The sequence below is a fragment of the Musca vetustissima genome, unplaced genomic scaffold, assembly GCF_032173495.1.
Source record: "Musca vetustissima isolate MV318-11 ecotype Yass unplaced genomic scaffold, APGP_CSIRO_Mvet_v1 utg28238, whole genome shotgun sequence".
Classification (NCBI taxonomy): domain Eukaryota; kingdom Metazoa; phylum Arthropoda; class Insecta; order Diptera; family Muscidae; genus Musca; species Musca vetustissima.
In genome coordinates this window covers 23644-41701 of record NW_026877852.1, presented here as the reverse complement: position 1 = coordinate 41701, position 18058 = coordinate 23644, and the positions used below count along the sequence as shown (strand labels likewise).

Genomic DNA, 18058 nt, shown 5'->3' with positions numbered 1-18058 from the left:
CAGGTTTCCACACATCGGCTTCTTTCTGCATCAATATTCCGGCAATACCTATGGAGCTGGCGTCCGTATGGATCTGGTGTTCACTATTCATCTTGTACGCTACCAAAATGGGGTTGGATATCAAATACGTTTTTAATTCTTGGAATACTGCTTCCTTCTTCTCATCCCAATAAAACGAACAATCCTTCCTCAATAATACACGTAGAGGTTCTGAAATTACTGAGGTTCTGAAATGACTGCGTATGTCTTACTGCTGATATATTTGTGGGGGTTTAAAATTTCAGAATTGCTGCCGTTTTAGCCTTCTTTAGACCGTCGCGACTACACCCCTACTCGTCGGGTTGTAATTTATGACCAAGAATTTCTATAGATTCGTTTAGAAATTCAGCGTTAAATTTAGTTCTCGTAAGACTGAAAATACTTTCCGAAATGTGTCCAACATTTCGCCAATACTATTACTTCCCACAACGATATCGTCCATATAGTGGAATACATCCCCGTCCCGAGCTCTCTCGCGGATTAGTGCCATTAAACGCTGGCGGTTTTTAAGTCCAAAAGGCATTCGTTTAAATTCGTACAATCCATCCGGTGTCACAAATGCAGTATACATTTTACTATTATCGTACATCGGAACCTGGTAATATCCGCTGTTCAAGTCTAGGACCGTGTAGTATTTCAATTGGTTTATGTCTTGCAGTCGTTCTTCAATATTTGGAGTTGGAAATATCTCCTTCACTATGTGCTGGTGTTTTTTCGATAATCGACGCATAATCTTCTTTACAAGTACAATTGGGCTGGCATACGTGGCGTAGATTTTGTTATAATATCGTTCGCTAAAAGTTCATTTATCATCGTTTTTACTATTTCTTTTTTCGATTCGGGTATTTGGTATGGCCTGGATACAACAGGTTCCTTTGTTGTCAATTCAATTTTCACTTTTAATTCGTTCCTTAATCCGATTTTGCTGATGTCTCTTCCCATAACAGTTCTATAGTCGTTTATCAGTTCACACAACATAACCGGATATCTTCGTCTTTTGCTCCGCAATTAATTTCAGATATTGGTTTTCGTTCAGTTTTCCATGTCGTGAATACGTTAGCGTATTCTAATCGTTACCCTTTATCATTTACTATAAGCTGTATTTCATTGTTCGTAAAAATGTCTTTTCCAAGAATTAAGGTCGGGTTAAAAATATGATCATGCGCAACGTAAAGTTCTGCCGTAATTTCAATATCATCAATCGTAAGTTTTGTTGTCATGTTGCATTTTCTAATGTCGACTCCTAGCTTATACGCGACTGTTTTATGGATCATGCTGCATTCACTACCGGTATCAATCAAGGCATCTTATCTAAAACTATTTATCGTATTATTACATACGCAGTAAGTTTTTGTTTCTTTTCTTCTACAATATGTCTGTGTATCTTTAGAATGAACTTTGTGACAATCTCGGCATCGTTCTCTTCGCGGTGGTTTTGGCCATTGACTGGAAATATGTCCTGATTCGGAACAATTGTAGCACACTACCTTTGGGTCCGCTTTCTACGTTTATCAACATCATCCTTGGTGGCCAGATCGAGTTTCCCTGTTGAAGATGTTAGGTTTGACCTGTTGCTATAATTAGCGATGCTCGTTAAATATTGTCCTGATGCTTCACGTAACCCTCGCTCGATGCTTCAATCCGTCACGAGTATATTTCACTGCCGCTGTTTCACTTATACCATAGCATTTTCGGCATGTTATGCTTCATTGCTTTAAAGAAGGCAATAGTGCAAAGGACACTACAGACGAGATTTGCACCGTTTACGGGAGTGGTACTACGACCATTATGACCGTCCGCAATTGGTTTAAGAAATTTAAAGCCGGCAATTTTGATTTGCAAGATGAAGACCGCAGCGCCCGCCCAGGAAGGACGGATGCGGACCTTATCAAGACTGTGCTCGCTGAAAATCCGTGATGGGATATGCAAATCGGTATGAAAAGGGAATACACTTATGGGACAACCTAAAATTATTGGTTAGTCGATTGTCGATTTATGCGTTTCCGTCTGTCTGTGTGTTGCGCTCTTTGTCACAAAAAAGATCGCAATATTATGAGGATTTTTGACACGATTTTCAACCAATTTGGCTCTGTGTAATTTGTCCAGTAAAATAGAAATTTCTTATAGACACTTCAAATATTTGGGCAATATTTTTCACGTGCCTTTTTTAGCCAATACTGATTGTACATTTGATATAAAACAAGGGTTTGAACACAGGCATTCTTAGGATTTTCCGATATTATCTATATATATAAAAGAGCTTAGTGTTGAGTGAGTGAGTGACTGACTGACAGATCATCGCCCAGACGAAACGGCTAAAGCTAGAAGCTTGAAATTTTGAGTGTGGGTTGGTGCTGGTGTGTAGGCGTGAAATAAGGCTGGGTTTTTGGAAATTCGAACTAGAAGGGTACGAAAAGTACTAAAATGTACCAAATATGGTACCCTTTCTATTAGGCGAACGGGAAGAGCTAGTATTCTGAAATTTGGAATGTGGGTCACTGATGTAAAGTTAGGAAGATGTACAAAAGCGTTTTTGTAAATTCGTACTAGAACGGTACGAAAAATACTAAAAAGTACTAAATGTGATACCATTTGTATTTGGCGAACCGGTAGAGCTAGAACTCTGAAATTTGGATTGGTGGTCGCTGAGTGTAGGATAGATGTACCAACGGGTTTTTGGAAATTCGAACTATAAATATCCGAAAAGTACTGAAATGTACTTAATTTTGTACAATTTCGTAGCACGTGAATTGATAGAGCTAAAAACTTGAAATTTGGAATGCGAATTAGGGTAAAGATGTAGAGTCCATTTAATGAGATGGTTTTGAAAGCGTGTACTCATGTGTACGAAAAGTACTACAGTATTTTTCGGTTAATTGCACATAAAAATTTGCACAAATTTTAGTTCAATTAACCGAGGAACCAATTATCCGAACCCGCTTAATTGAATAGTTTGTTCAATTACAGTAATCACGTAAATTTGAACTTCAATGTCAAATACAAATTACGCTTTCTCGCAGTTTTTCCTAGCAATAAACATATGTTTTGAATTAATAGAGGTCTAACCTACTCTTTTTCACAAATTATGTCAAATATGTATGCAAAAAATTGCAGATTATTTTTCAATTATTATTAAGCAATTAACCGGTGAAAAGTAAAAGGAAATTTATTTTTGATGACATGAATTTTGAACCAATTAAGCGGGAAAATCAATTAACAGGGTTTAATTATCCGAGAAAATGCACATGTATTTTCCTATGAAATATTTTTTGCCCCATCATGTGGTTCAATTAAGCGTGGAAACCAATTAACCGTAGGGTCAATTAACCGAAAAATACTGTATATGATACTATATTTGGTACAAATTTAATTTGGAGATACAAATCGAGCTGGAATCCTGAAATTTGAAATTAACATTAGGATTGTAGTGTAGGATTGGGAATGTACGTAGTTTTGCAATTTTTTTTACCCAGTTTCAGAATTTATATTCATGGGTACTAAATGGTACTAAATTTGGTGCAATTTGAATTTTATGCAAACCAATAGAGCTAGAATCATGAAATTTGGAGTCAGGATCACTGTAGGGGTGTAAGATCGAGATATGTAGTAAGTTTTTAAAATGTTTACTAATGTGTACTAAATTTGGTACAATTTGAATTGTGGGTGAACCGATAGAGTTGAAATCCTAAATCTTGGATTTAGGATCACTATGGGGGTGAAAGTTTGGGTTAAGTGGGACGTTTTGGAAATTCGTACTACTGTGTACTAAATTTGGTACAATTTGAATTGTGAGTGAACCGAAAGTGTTGTAATCCTAAAACTTGGATTTAGCATCTCTGTTTGGGATAAGTAAGAAGTTTTCGAAATTCGTACTACTGTGTACTAAATATCGTACAATTTGAACTTTAGGTGAACCGATAGACTTGGAATCGTGAAACTTGGGTTTAGGATCGCTGTGGGGGTGTAGGATTGGGGTATTTAGGAAGTTTTGGAAATTGGTACTACTATGTACTAAATTTGGTACAATTTGAATTGTGGGTGAACCGATAGAGCTGGAATCCTGAAACTTTGAGTTAGGATCACTGTGGTGGTGTAGGATTGGGGTCTGTAGGAATTTGTGGAAATTCGTACTACAGTGTACTAAATTTTTTACAATTTGAATTGAGGGTGTACCGATAGAGTTGTAATCCTGAAACTTGGATTTAGGGTCACTGTGGGGTTGTAGGGTTAGGGTAAGTTGGAGGTTTTGGAAATTCGTACTACTGTGTACTAAATTTGGTACAATTTGAATTGTGAGTGAACCGATACAGTTGTAATCCTGAAACTTGGATTTAGGGTCACTGTGGGGCTGTAGGGTTAGGGTAAGTTGGAGGTTTTGGAAATTCGTACTACTGTGAACTAAATTTGGTACAATTTGGATTGTGAGTGAACCGATAGCGTTGGAATCCTGAAACTTGTATTTAGGATCACTGTGGGGGTGTAGGATTGGGGTATGTAGGAAGTTTTGGAAATTGGTACTACTATGTACGAAATTTTGTACAATTTGAATTGATGGTGAACCGATAGAGTTGGAATCCTGAAACTTGGATTTAGGATCACTGTGAGGGTGTAGGATTGGGGTCTGTAGGAAGTTTTGGAAATTCGTACTACAGTGTACTAAATTTGGTACAAATTGAATTGTGAGTGAACCGAAAGAGTTGTAATCCTTAAACATGGATTTAGGGTCACCGTGGGGTTGTAGGGTTAGAGTAAGTTGGAGGTTTTGGAAATTCGTACTACTGTGTACTAAATTTGGTACAATTTGAATTGTGAGTGAACCGATAGAGTTGTAATCCTGAAACTTGGATTTAGGGTCACTGTGGGGTTGCAGGGTTAGGGTAAGTTGGAGGTTTTGGAAATTCGTACTACTGTTTACTAAATTTGGTACAATTTGGATTGTGAGTGAACCGATAGCGTTGGAATTCTGAAACTTGGAATTAGGATCACTGTGGAGTGTAGGTTTGGGTTAAGTAGGAAGTTTTGGAAATTCGTACTACACTTGGATTTAGGATAACTGTGGGGGTGTGGGTTTAGTAAGAAGTATTGGAAATTCGTACTACTTTGTACTAAATTTGATACATTTAAATTTGAATTTGGAATCATTATGGGCGTGTAGGATCGGGGTATGCAGGAAGTTTTGTTGGAAGTAGAAGGGTACGAAAAGTACTAAAATGTACCAAATATGGTACCCTTTTTATAAGCGAACGGGAAGAGCTAGGATTCTGAAATTTGGAATGTTGGTCACTGATGGAAAGTTAGAAAGATGTGCAAAAGGGTACTAAAATGTACCAAATATGGCATCCTTTTTATAAGCGAACGGGAAGAGCTAGGATTCTGAAATTTGGAATGTTGGTCACTGATGGAAAGTTAGAAAGATGTGCAAAAGGGTTTTTGGAAATTCGACCTATAAGTGTACTAAAGGTACTAAACTTTACTGAATTTAGTTCCTATTGTATATATTGAACATATATAGCTGGAATCTTGACATTTTAAATGGAATACAGGTTGGGAAGTGCTGTTGATGTACGGAAATGGTTTAAGACATTCGTACTTATGTGTATAAAAAGTGTAAAATGATACTAAATTCCGTACTATTTACCTTCAGTTGAGTGTGTAGAGATGGAATCTTGATAATCGGAATTAGCTTTAAAAATCATACTTATTTGTACGGAAAGTACTAAATGGTACTAAATTTGGTGGAAGTTGGATTTAGGTGAACAGATAGAGCTGAAGTCTTCAAATTGGGAATTAAAATGACTGTTGGAGTGTAGGACTGAGGTAGATTATGAAATTCGTACTTATTGGTACGAAAGGTATATATGGTACTAAATTTAGTACAATTTGGATGTTGCTTGAAAGGATAGAACTGAAAACCTGAAATTTGGAATTAAGATTTCTGTTGAAGATTGAGCTATAGAGACATCTTTGAAAACTCGTATTTATGTGTACGAAAAGTACTAAACGGCACTAGATGGATTTGGGTGAACGGAGAGAGCTGGAAACCCATAATTTGGACTAATGGTTGATGTTTGAATATAGAATTGAGATATGGAAGCATATTACCTATGTGTACTAAATAGTACTACATATATTTGGTACAACTAGATTACGTGTGAAGGGATAGAGCTGGACTCCCGAATTTTTTAATTAAAATTACTGTTGGAGTGCAGGATTGACATAGTTTAGGAAATTTTTAATTATAGAATCAAAACGTACTAAATGGTACCGAAAAGCTTACAAATGTGTGAACGGATAGGGCTGTATTCTGAAATTTTCAATTAATATTACAGTTTGAGTGCAGAATTGAGATATGTCGGTAATTTTTTAAAATTCGTCATTATGTGTACTAAATGGTAAAAAAATTTTGATTCGAGTTAACGGATAGAGATAGTAAACGTAAATTTGGAATTAAAATTACGAGATTAAGGAAGTATTGGAATTTCGCAATTATGTGTGGGCGTTTTGTGTGGGCGGGAATCCTAATATTTGGACTTAAAAATAAGGTTGGAGTGTAAGATGAGGTAGTTTTAAAAATACGTAATTATCTGTACTAAATGGTGCTATGTTTAGTACAATTTAGATTTGAGTGAAAGGATAGAGGTGGATGGATTTGAAAATAAAATTAATCTTATAGCAAAGGATTGAGACAGTGTTGGAAATTCGAACTCATGAGTACGAAAAGTACTAAATATGGTACAATTAGGATCTATGTGAAGCGATAGTGCTGTTATCCTGAAATTAATGAATAAAATTACTGTTTCAGTGGGAAAATGAGGCAGTTTTAGAAACTCATACTTACGTCTACGAAAAGTAATAAATGGTACAATTTGGATGTTGGTGAACGAATAGAGCTGGAATCTTTAAATGTGGACCTAAGGTTGCTATTGGAGTGCATGACTGAGGTATTTTTGGAAATTTGTACTTTGGGTACGACAACCACAAAATTTGGTACAATTTGGACTTTGGTGAACGGGTAGAACTCGAATCCTGAAAGTTGCAACTTAGGTTACTCTGGGAGTGTAGGAAAATTACAGAATGGTACCAAATATGGTACAGTTTAGTGAACAGATAGAGCTGAAATTATTAAATTTGGACTTACGATTGAAAGCAGGTTTGGAATATTGAGATTGGTTTGGTATATGTGTACGAAAAGTGCGGAATGGTTTCACACAGAGCAGAAATTCTTAAATTTAGACTATTTGAAAGAAGGATTTAGGTACATTTGGAAATTTGTACTTATGAGTACGAAAATCACTAAATTTGGAACAATTTGGACTTTGGTGGAAGTAAAATTACTTTTAGAGAGTAGGATTGATGTAGTTTTAGAAATTCTTACCTATGAGTGTGAGAATTACCAAATGGTACTAAATTTGAAACAATTTGGATTTGGTTGAATCTTGAGATTTGGAACTTAGATTACTGTTGAAGTGTAGTATTGAGCTATGGAGACAACTTTGGAAACTCGCATTTATGTGCACCAGTAGTAAATAGAATAAAAATTTCACTAAATTTGGAATAATTTGAATTTGGGTAACGGAGAGAGCTGGAAATCTAAAATTTAGAATGTTGGTCATTGACAGAGTTAGAAAGGACCAAAGGGTTTTTGGTACTAAATTTAGTGGAGGTGACGGTATAGAGGTAGTTTTGAAAATGTATAATGAAAAGTTCTAAATGGAATTACATGTGGAACCTGTGCGTTTTTGCTAATGGATTTCGGAAAATAGTGCTTATGTGTATGAAGAGTACTTAATAATAATCAACTTGATATTAAATGTAGGAATATAGGTGGAATTCAGAACTATAGTACAACTAATTATACGGTATTCACGACTTCCATATGAAATATTTTTTTATTCTCTTTCCGCGCATACGAAGTAGCGGGTACTTTGCTAGTAAGTATATAATTAAAAAGTACAACTCGTTTCAAACTAAAGGCAAATTACTAAAAAATAAAGACTGGAATCAGTGACTCAAAAAGTTTTTAAGAGTCGCAGTTTGTTTGGTGAATGCGTTTGTCAAAAAAGTCTTAAAAGTGCATAAGGTATTTATGGTCGGCTCTTCAATGAAATGGAATCTGGTGTTGTTGTTGTAACAGGTTGGCTGTTGACGAAAGTTCTTTCCTGAAAAATGTGATAGAAGAAAACGGAAGAAGGAAAAGGAAAATATATTAATTAATTAATTAGGAATTCGGATTTGAAGAGGGTAGCCGGAGAAATTGTGCCACCTCTAATGGCTTTAGCCATAAGTCTATGGGCAGTAGACTCGTAGGCTCGGACGGACAATTGAATAAATGGTGTGTGTCGTGAGGGCTTTGCTGGCAGGAGGGACACCTGTTTAGGGTTCCGGGGACAATGCGCTCTCGATACGAGTTGAGTACATTGCTGTATCCGGACCTTAGTTGTGCCAGAATTGAACGGGTTTGCCTAGGGAGAAGCCTCTCACTTTCCGAAATTGCAGGAGGATGTTGTTGTAGGACTTTATTGCATCTGTAGCCATTTATGGCATCGGAGACCGCCAGTTGATGCACGGATTTCATCGCATTCGCTATCGACAATCTGTTGACGTCCGATGGAATGACGTCTTGGATGCCATCACGATAGCGCCTGAAGTCCTGGCGGATGTGTCGCGGAGGTGGATCTGCCATCACAATGTGATGGTTAGGATGACACGGCAGATAGCATGCCAGCAGGAACTGTCTAGTCAACAACACATTATGTTGCTTGACTGACAGCATCCTGGTCTCCTCATGGAGGTGATCGACGCTCGTCATCTGGACACACCCGGTTGCAATTCGGAGTGCATTATTTTGGGAAGTTTGCAATGATCTCCATTGTGTGTCGCTAAGGAAAGAAGTCCAGACTGGGGCAGCATAATTCAGGATGGAACGACCTATAGCCTTATAAGTCGTTACCAGCGTTTCTTTATCCTTGCCCCAGGAGGTGCCAGCCAAAGCTTTCAGAACTTTATTCCTAGCTTTCACCTTCTGGTTGATGTAATTGGAATGCGAGGAGAAATGAAGGAGGCTATCGAAGACCACCCCAAGGATTTTCGGATTATGGACGGTGGGGATGCGCCTACCTTCAACGGAAATGTCAAGTTCTAGATTGACTTCTCGCGTCCAGGAAGTGAAAAGTGACACGGTAGACTTTGCAGTGGATAATTTTAGATTGCGCTCCCGGAAGAAGTTGGTGATGGTGGCTAGATAGCTGGAAATTCTTGCACTTACGTCGTCAATGTTAACGCCGGACGAAATAATCGTACAGTCATCGGCGTACGACACCACTGAAACATCTGGTGGAGGAATGGGGAGTTTCGCAAGATACATGTTGAACAAAATGGGAGAAAGGACACCGCCTTGCGGTACTCCCATTTTGATCTTGCGATATTTGGATTTTTGGCCACGGAACTCAACGAAGGCCTGCCGCCCATTAAGGTAGTTGGCAAGCCAACGTTTGATATCACACGGAAGGGTGGAATTTGTGATATCGGAAATCAGCTCGGAATGATCGACCGTATCAAACGCCTTGGACAGATCTAGAGCTGCCACAATGGTCCGTTCAGGTGGTCGTCGCTGATTGAGGCCATTCGCAATCTTGGAAGTAATTTCTTGCAAAGCCGTTGTTGTGCTATATGATTCCCTGAAACCGTGTTGGTGGGGAGCAAGAACGAAATGCTGTTTCAGGGACGGAAGCAATAGAGACTCTAAAACCTTGGCTACTGGCGACAGCAGAGAAATCGGGCGGTAGGATTCCCCATTAGTAGCGGATTTATCAGGTTTTAGGATTGGAATAATCCGGGCAACTTTCCAAATGTCAGGAATTACCAACTGTGACATCGATAACTCGAGGACTTTGGTCAGATAGCCCAGCCCTATTGCTCCAAGCTTCTTTAACATGAACATGGATATGCCGTCTGGACCAAGGGCTTTGGATGGTTTGGATTTGGAGATAATTGCCTCTACCTCGCTGGATGTAAATGATAGTGGCTGCAAGTTTCTTTTAAGATTCTTGGATCTCCGGATAACTGCTCGCTTGGTCCTGTTCTGCGAAGATGGATGCTCAATGAATTGGCGGCAGAACTGCATTGCACATTTTTTGGCATCGGAATGTTGAATGTTATCGAAGGAAATAGCAGGGAGATTTTTATTTCTTTTGGAACCAGATAGACTCTTAATTGTGGACCATAGCTGCTTGGAATTAATGTTGCAGTGGTTAAGGTGTTCTAACCATTTAGAGCGCCTGTGCTCAAGGACTAGAGCATCTATCTCAGCGCTAAGCTGCGGAATTCTGTCGTCAGCGGGGCTTTCGGCACGGAGTTGGTCGCGTTGCTGTGCCAATCTGGATGCCCTGGATGGATAATTTGGTCTCATTAGAGGAATTCTGCCCGCAGGAATAAAGCGTTTTGCCGCTTTTTGAATAATTTCTCGGAAAATCTTCTCACCCTTTCTGGCACATACGGGTGGCGGCATAGGACTTAAGGAGTCCTCAATGAATTTTGTGAAGCCGTGCCAGTTGGCTTTATTATAATTCATGAATGTACGCTGATCGGGCTCTACGAAATCGCTGGGTTTCTCTACCGTGACCAGGATGGGAATATGGTCTGAATTTAAAGCGACCTTGGTTTGCCAGGAAGTATATGGAAGGAGCGATGGACTGACGATGGAAATGTCCGGAGAGCTCGAACACCTGGCAGTGACTCTGGTAGAGGATTCCTCATTGATGGAAGCGAAATCGGACTCGTCTATCTGGTTTGCAATAAGAACACCGCGAGGATCATTTGGAAGTTGAGAATACCATATCTCATGATGAGCGTTGAAATCGCCAAGAACAAGTTTATTATCTCCCTGCAGCAGATGGATGATGCTTGGATGATAACTAGCCCCAATGCTGTTGACGGGCGGAATATATACATTGACAATTTCAATTTCAGCATCGTCGGAATGAACTGAAATGCTCAAAACCTCCAGGAAAGGATCAGACTGGGAAGGAGATGGAGGGGTAGTCAGAGTATATCTGACATCTCGCTGGATGATGAATGCGAGTCCCCCGCCATGGTCTCTATCTCTGTCTCGCCGAATGATATTGTAATTCCCGGAGGAGGATAAGGAACAACTACTGGTCAGCTTCGTCTCTTGCAAGGCAGCAATGAGGATGTTGTTTTCATGCATGAAGTTTGTGATCTCAATTACCTTATTCCTAAGACCATTACAATTAAATTGCATGATTAGGAATGAGGTATTTGGATCACACCCCTGCATGGACTGCTGCTGTGGAGGCAGGCGGGTGGAGTTATTCGGCGAACGGAAAACCTGCCTGTAACGCTGTTGTCTGGATGGGAAGTTTTGAGCATTCGTTGTTGGAATAGGATGACTAGAAGGAGTGCTAGTCGGAACACTAGAATGAATTCTACTTGATGAATGGCTAGACGGAGTGCTAGCCGTAGAATAGGAAGAGAAGCTAGTAGAATAACTAACTTCACTACCAGTATGAGCACTAGTGGTCGTACTACTGGATGGAGAACTAGACGGAGTGCTAGCCGTAGTACGCGAATCACTAGTAGAATAACTAGTGGAACTACCAGCGTTGGAACTGGTAGGAGTTCTGCTTAAAGGAAAACTAGCCGGGGAGCTAGCAGCAGAACTGGAGGAAGAGCTAACGGAATGACTAGCTCTACCACTAGTACTCACACTAGTAGCAGTACTACTGGATGGAAAACTAGACGGAGTGCTAGCCGTAGTACTGGAAGGACTCCACTGGATTCTAGCGGATATTGCTGGATTGTTAGTGCAGCAATCGGCTACAAAGCCTGGATTCCAATTCCTGTGTGAACGCAGGGTGGTACATCTTCTCATATGGCACCAGTTTCTGCAGCCATTGCACCTTACAGATGTCATATTTCTCCGTATTACTTCCCCGCAAACCGAACAGTACCACTTGGAGTTCTGGGCAGGTTGCTGAGAACGGATGGAATTTCTCGGGGCTGTTGGAGTTAAGGTGCTAGATGTCGAAGGCTGCAGGCAACAGCTGGCAATGAAGCTGTGTGACCAGTCGCGGTGTGAGGTGAGACCTGAGCACCTCCTCAGGTGACACCAGTTGTTGCAAACATTGCATCGCACAGAGGTGGAATTTGCAGCGATGCGTTGATGACACACTGAACAAAACCAGACATCAGGGCCTGGGTTTTGTTCAACGCCGGCACGGATTAAAAGAATGGCGAGCAAAGCTGCCGACATGAATTGCTCACCTGTGGAAAAAACTTTCGTTTTGTACAGCTGTCGCTGGGTTGACAATCCCTGGCCGAGTCGAACTCGGGTCGTTCCGGAGCGTAGATCCGATTGTCGTGGGAACGGGAATCTGGTGTGTCATTTAGTAGTGATGAAAGGTTTGACATATAAAATCAAATACTTGTCACTAATTCTATTTTAGAACTAAAAATTTGATTATCCATAAAACAAACTTCTGTGGAATCTGAGAGAATACTTTCAATTGCTGGAAATGCACTAATAGTTTAAAAATCAAAATAAAAGTTTCTCATAAGTTAATGTGTACAAATAGTTTTAATACAATGTATTGCAAAACATGTACAAACTACTCTTATTTAAAAATGAATTGGTAATTTTTTATTTTTAAATGTTATTTTGGAATGTCCTAGAACGTTATTTTGTATGTTCGAAGGTAGTGTTATAATTTGATTTCTCTTCATAAGTGTTTAATTTAGTTGTGGTCACGTAATTAAAACATGAACTGTGGTAAACATTTTTTGGTCAGACCTCGATTCATTTGAAGTATTTTTAAAAATTGTTTACACTACACTAAAGATATTTAGAGTGAAAATAGAAAATTATTGCATGCAACGTTTCCATAAATAAGGGTTTTTATGGACACATAAATAAAACGTCGTGTGATTACAATGCTATTTCGAAAGCCATTATGAAGAAGGTCGGGACATTTTTTCAGTATGTGAGGTATTATTGATCAAAAAATATATGTCATAACAGAATGATGAATCTTTTTTGGCCCAAGGTATTGCTCAGAGGCATTCAAAAATTATATATTTTTGATTTTAACTGAGATACTCTTCATTGTATTTATTATTTTATATCAATGAATCTTTTCACAACTAATGTTTTTGACCCAAGGTGTTGAAGCTATTGGCATTTATTAAGCGATATAACCTATTTGAATACATCCAAAATGTTGAAATGTTTTATTGTATATTTTCCAGAAACAATACATATTTCTGTATAGAGCATTGCTAGACACAGCGCATTTAGGAAATACAGAAATAAATGCCATTGGACTATCAGCTGCTGTGGAGAATCTGAAATCCAAATTGGATGACGGAAGGGAAAAGTGTAAATTGGAAATGGAATTTGAGGTAAGAATAACAATATGTAATTTTATACATTCATACCAAATCGTATCTCGATATCATTCTATAAGTATATGAATTGATCATTTGTAGTATATAGTAGCATTAAATATATTTTGAATTTTTGTTGTCAGGGTATTATAGCTTTGTGCAGCCCCAAGAGTTTGTAACGCCGCGAAATATTGGTCCTAGACCCACCTACAAGTATACCGATCGTCATATCTCGACTGAGTCGATCTAGACATGTGTGTCCGTCCGTCAGTCCATTATAATTTGTAAACACGATACAGGCCATAGTTATGGACCAATCTTCACGAAATATTGTTTTTGGTAAAGATTGGTTAATATTTAGGGGATGAAATGGACCAAATACTTAATTTTTGTCGGTTTTTCTGGTCGCTCCAGATGCCGCAATTATGGCACGGGCCAAAATAAGCATGCCTGTTTTGATAAAGATCGGTCAATATTTAGCGGGTCAAAATTTTGTATTCTATATATATATATATATATATATAAATGAATTGCTGTTCGTTAGTCTCGCTAAAACTCGAAAACGGCTGAAAGGATTTTTCTTATTTTAGTCTTGAAATGTTAGTGGAGCTTCAGGGAAAAGGTTCAAAAAATTTGAAAATCGCGAAAAATTTGCAAAAAAATTTATGAAGCATATTTGCATTTCCACGAATTTATTATGTAGCTATTTTGGTTGCAACATCCACAGATGTTATTTTGAGACATTTTGAAAAATTTTCCAAATATTTTATTATTTATTTTTTTTCAGTTGGATTGATATTGTATTGAAACTATTTTATGTGAGAATACCTAAAAAATTTAAATGTATATCATTGAATTTACACGCGATCATTGTATGTACACGTTTTCCATAGAATGCACATAAATGTTGGGCAATTGCTAGGATGGAAAATCAGAAGACATTCTGAATGGAGTTCGTGTCCATCCATAGGAACATGTTGTTCCTTAAAGTACTAAATCAAGTGGTACCATATTATGGTGGTTATATGCCTAAACATTTGTCAATATCTTTGAACTTATAAAAAGAATACCCTACATATATTCGACATAAAAAATTTGTATCACAGAAATAAAACTAATATACAATATATTTTCTTTGCAAAAATCTATCATTAAGCTCAACAGGAAAGAGAACAATTAACAAAAAAAAAAAAACAGTAATATTTAAAAACAGCCAAGGCAAAATACCATATGTGGAGGTGATACCAAAATCTCCATCGAAAACATTTATTATAATAAAGAGTCTCATGATGTTATCTATTCAGGTTGAACATGTGACTATAAAATTGCAAAATTGAACGGGAAATATTTATGGCGTTTTTTTAAACGTTAAGGTATAGTACATAATTTCTGGGATGATGTTATTTATTCACTGGAATCCGTTTTGCCTAATTATAGCCAACTCTTTGAAAAAATTCGGTCTTTATTTAAAAAACCGAAAATGGGGACGGGGGGCCAGTATGTAGGAGCTATATCAAAACTTGGACCTAAATAGAGATTTGTTTGCAAAAATGTGTCTTACCCCCCAATATACCGGGATGACATATTACAGCTAATACAAAGATTTGGCACCACTTGAGTAGTGGTATGGGGGATACCATTTTATGGGTGTTACCCGGAAACTTGAACCAATATTGATAATTTTTTGTGATGATATTTTGTTCTCAATGATGATCTAAAATATAAAATTACAACCAATTTGCTTGAAAGCGTGACGAAAATCCCCAAAATACCGAATATTGTATGTACCGGGGCTACCCCACAAAAGTGGACCAATATTGAAAACTTTTTTGCTCAGTAATTCCCTTATATTCAATTAGAAGCAATTCTGTTGAAGGCCGTGCCAAAGATCTTCAAAATAACGAATATTGAGAATATGGGCGGTACCCTGAAACATTAATATTTTTTGTACGGAAATTTTCAACTCAATGACAATCCAAAATATAAAATCACTACCAATTCTGTTTAAAAAATCGTCAAAATTCCTCATATTACAAAATACCGTTTTACCCTTAAAAGAGAACCAATATGGAACATTTTCAATACCAAATATCTTAGGAGTAGTAATGTACGTGCAAATTTCAAAGTTCTCTCTTATAGTGGAGGGTATAAAAAGCTACCGTAATATTGGGCTACCGTTATGAGGAAGTCTTATATATATATTAAGAAAATGTAATTAAATCCGAAAGTCAAACTTATATGCGCATTTAAATTTATTAAAAATATTTTTTTCCACGAATTCGAATATTAATAAATTTATATCAACAGAAACTTTAGAATTCTTTTCCTATAAAGGAACGATAGGAACTAGGTCCAGTTTTTTAGTTCCAGTTTCCATTCTTTATTTGTTCTCTTTCATTTTTCGGATGTTGTCACGTTGTTGAAAATATGTAATCATACGGTGAAATAGATTGTCCAACACTATTCTAATGTTTAAAATTTTGTTCGAACAAAATTCCATCTAGAAACTAAATTTTATTCAAATGAATGCGAAAAAAGTTTTAATCGTCTTAGTTGAACGACCAGGTAAAAACGTTAGAAAATATTGCTATACTTTTTTGTCTGTTTTGGGATTGGTAAGTCGAAGGTCATAAAAAAGTGATTTTATAAAACAAATTACACGAAATTATGAGCTCTTAGATCGAGTTCCTAAATTGAACATTTTTTTAAAATTACTGTAGTGGGGAGCTCGATCTAAAAACGCCTACTTTAATGTAAACTATTTCATGAAATTACTTTAGTATGGACAGGGCAGGGGCGTATACAGGATTTCATTTCGGGGGCCCGCTAGTATAAAATGAAAAAAAATCGCTGTTGCAAACATAAATTTACTGTGGAAAAATTTCGTTTCGGGGGCTGGCCTCCCCAACAAAATAAGTAAATTAAGTAATTGTCAGGGATCGAAATAAAATACCTCAACATATTTAATTATATAATTACTTGGAACAAGTCACGAAATATGTTAAATAAAGTCCTATTGTTCATATAAGAATAATGGATTTCTTTTAGTAGAATCGTTGAAGTAATAGGGGAAAATGATAAGATTTAATTTGGATTTATTTCTAAGAAGTAGAAGTTTCACTGGCAAGAAGGGTTGGTACGCAAAAGTAGAAGTCAAATGTAATGAGTTCGAACCCTCAGTATTTTTATAGAACTACATTATTTGTCCCATTTTTGGGCAAACTAATTGTAAATGTAAATACGACAAGCAGATTTCTGGAAATAAAAAAAATTATCGAGAATTGTAAAATTTTAATCTAAAGATTTTAAAGAAATCATACAATTTTATGAAAAATATCTGAAAGTGGTTCTGTAGATCACTATGTGGAAAGCGAAAGATCCCATACTATCTAATCTACTTGATGCGATTGTAGTATTTCCAAATATAAATATAAATATTTTGTTAAAAATATATGAAATCAAAAGCAAAGTCCACGCTCTTATGTCCATGCATAAATATGAAGTAAATACTGATCACATAACTAAAAAATCTAAAAATAGAAGACTTGGTTTGAAATAAAGTTTAACATATAGCAATACATTAAGAGTAATGAAGTTATATATTTTTGTGACCTTAATGAATATAAAATGGTGCCTTTAGTTTTAATACAATTTTACGATTAGTAATGCCATTCCATATATTTTCTAATAAACATATACCAATTTAACATATTTTCCAATTTTAAATTATTTTTTTACATATTAATTTTATTTCTTTATTTTCGTTTCAGAAACTTCAAACTATTAATGATGAAACTAACAAAACTTCTTCTATCGGTGGAAGTGAAAATAATATGTCTAAAAATAGAAGCGAACTTGTTATACCATATGACCGAAACAGGGTTTGTTAGCTGGAACAAAATATTATACAAAAAGGTTTATGTTTTTTTTTTTCTTAGGTAATACTTTCTCCTTTGCCACACAAAGAAAATTCAACATATATTAATGCATCGTTCATTGAAGGATATGATAATTCTGAAAACTTTATAATAACACAAGATCCAATGGAGAACACAATTGAAGATTTTTGGAGAATGGTTTTGGAGCAAAGTATAACCACTATTGTCATGCTTTCGGAGGTAAGTTCAAATACATAGACATATTCTGAATGGTAAAATAGGGCATGGAAAATTATTCTTTCTAAACACCAAATATAAGCTTTTTGGAAGAAGATGTTTCGAAGAAATTGCAACAGAATTTTTGTGAAAACAGGTTCAGATTTGTTTGTTGAAAATTTTTTAGATATTTTCGTGAAATTTCTTGCAAATTATGAGAAGAAACTTTGGACAGCGTTTTGTGCTGCAGCATAGCGAATGGAGTGTTCCATTTTCGATTCTGTTACATACTAAATAGTACAACCAAGGACAAAGCGAGAAACGTCAATAACGAAAAACAGCTGTTTCCTTGATTAGAAAGCTCTCTTCTCTTTTTGTATTCTCTAATGTAAGACGTGCTTAAATTTCTAGTATAAGAAACCGAATAAAATTATTGAATTAAAATATACTATGAATAAATAATATATAAAATTGGCGACGAGGAACAAATGGAACCAGGTGCTAAAGGAAATAATCCAGAAGTA

General features: G+C 36.7%; 1 protein-coding gene across 1 annotated transcript in view; it reads left to right on the top strand.

Moving 5' to 3' along the window:
- LOC133322534 (tyrosine-protein phosphatase 69D-like) overlaps positions 1 to 17558 on the top strand; it is a gene marked incomplete at its 3' end in the record, with an annotated part of 114060 nt that extends 96502 nt beyond the window's left edge. Inside the window, exons 10-12 of the mRNA XM_061531522.1 lie at positions 13303 to 13455; positions 17211 to 17321; positions 17379 to 17558. Coding sequence (XP_061387506.1) covers positions 13303 to 13455; positions 17211 to 17321; positions 17379 to 17558 — 444 coding nt within the window. The remainder of the gene's footprint in view (positions 1 to 13302; positions 13456 to 17210; positions 17322 to 17378) is intronic.
- Positions 17559 to 18058: the final 500 nt, after the last annotated feature.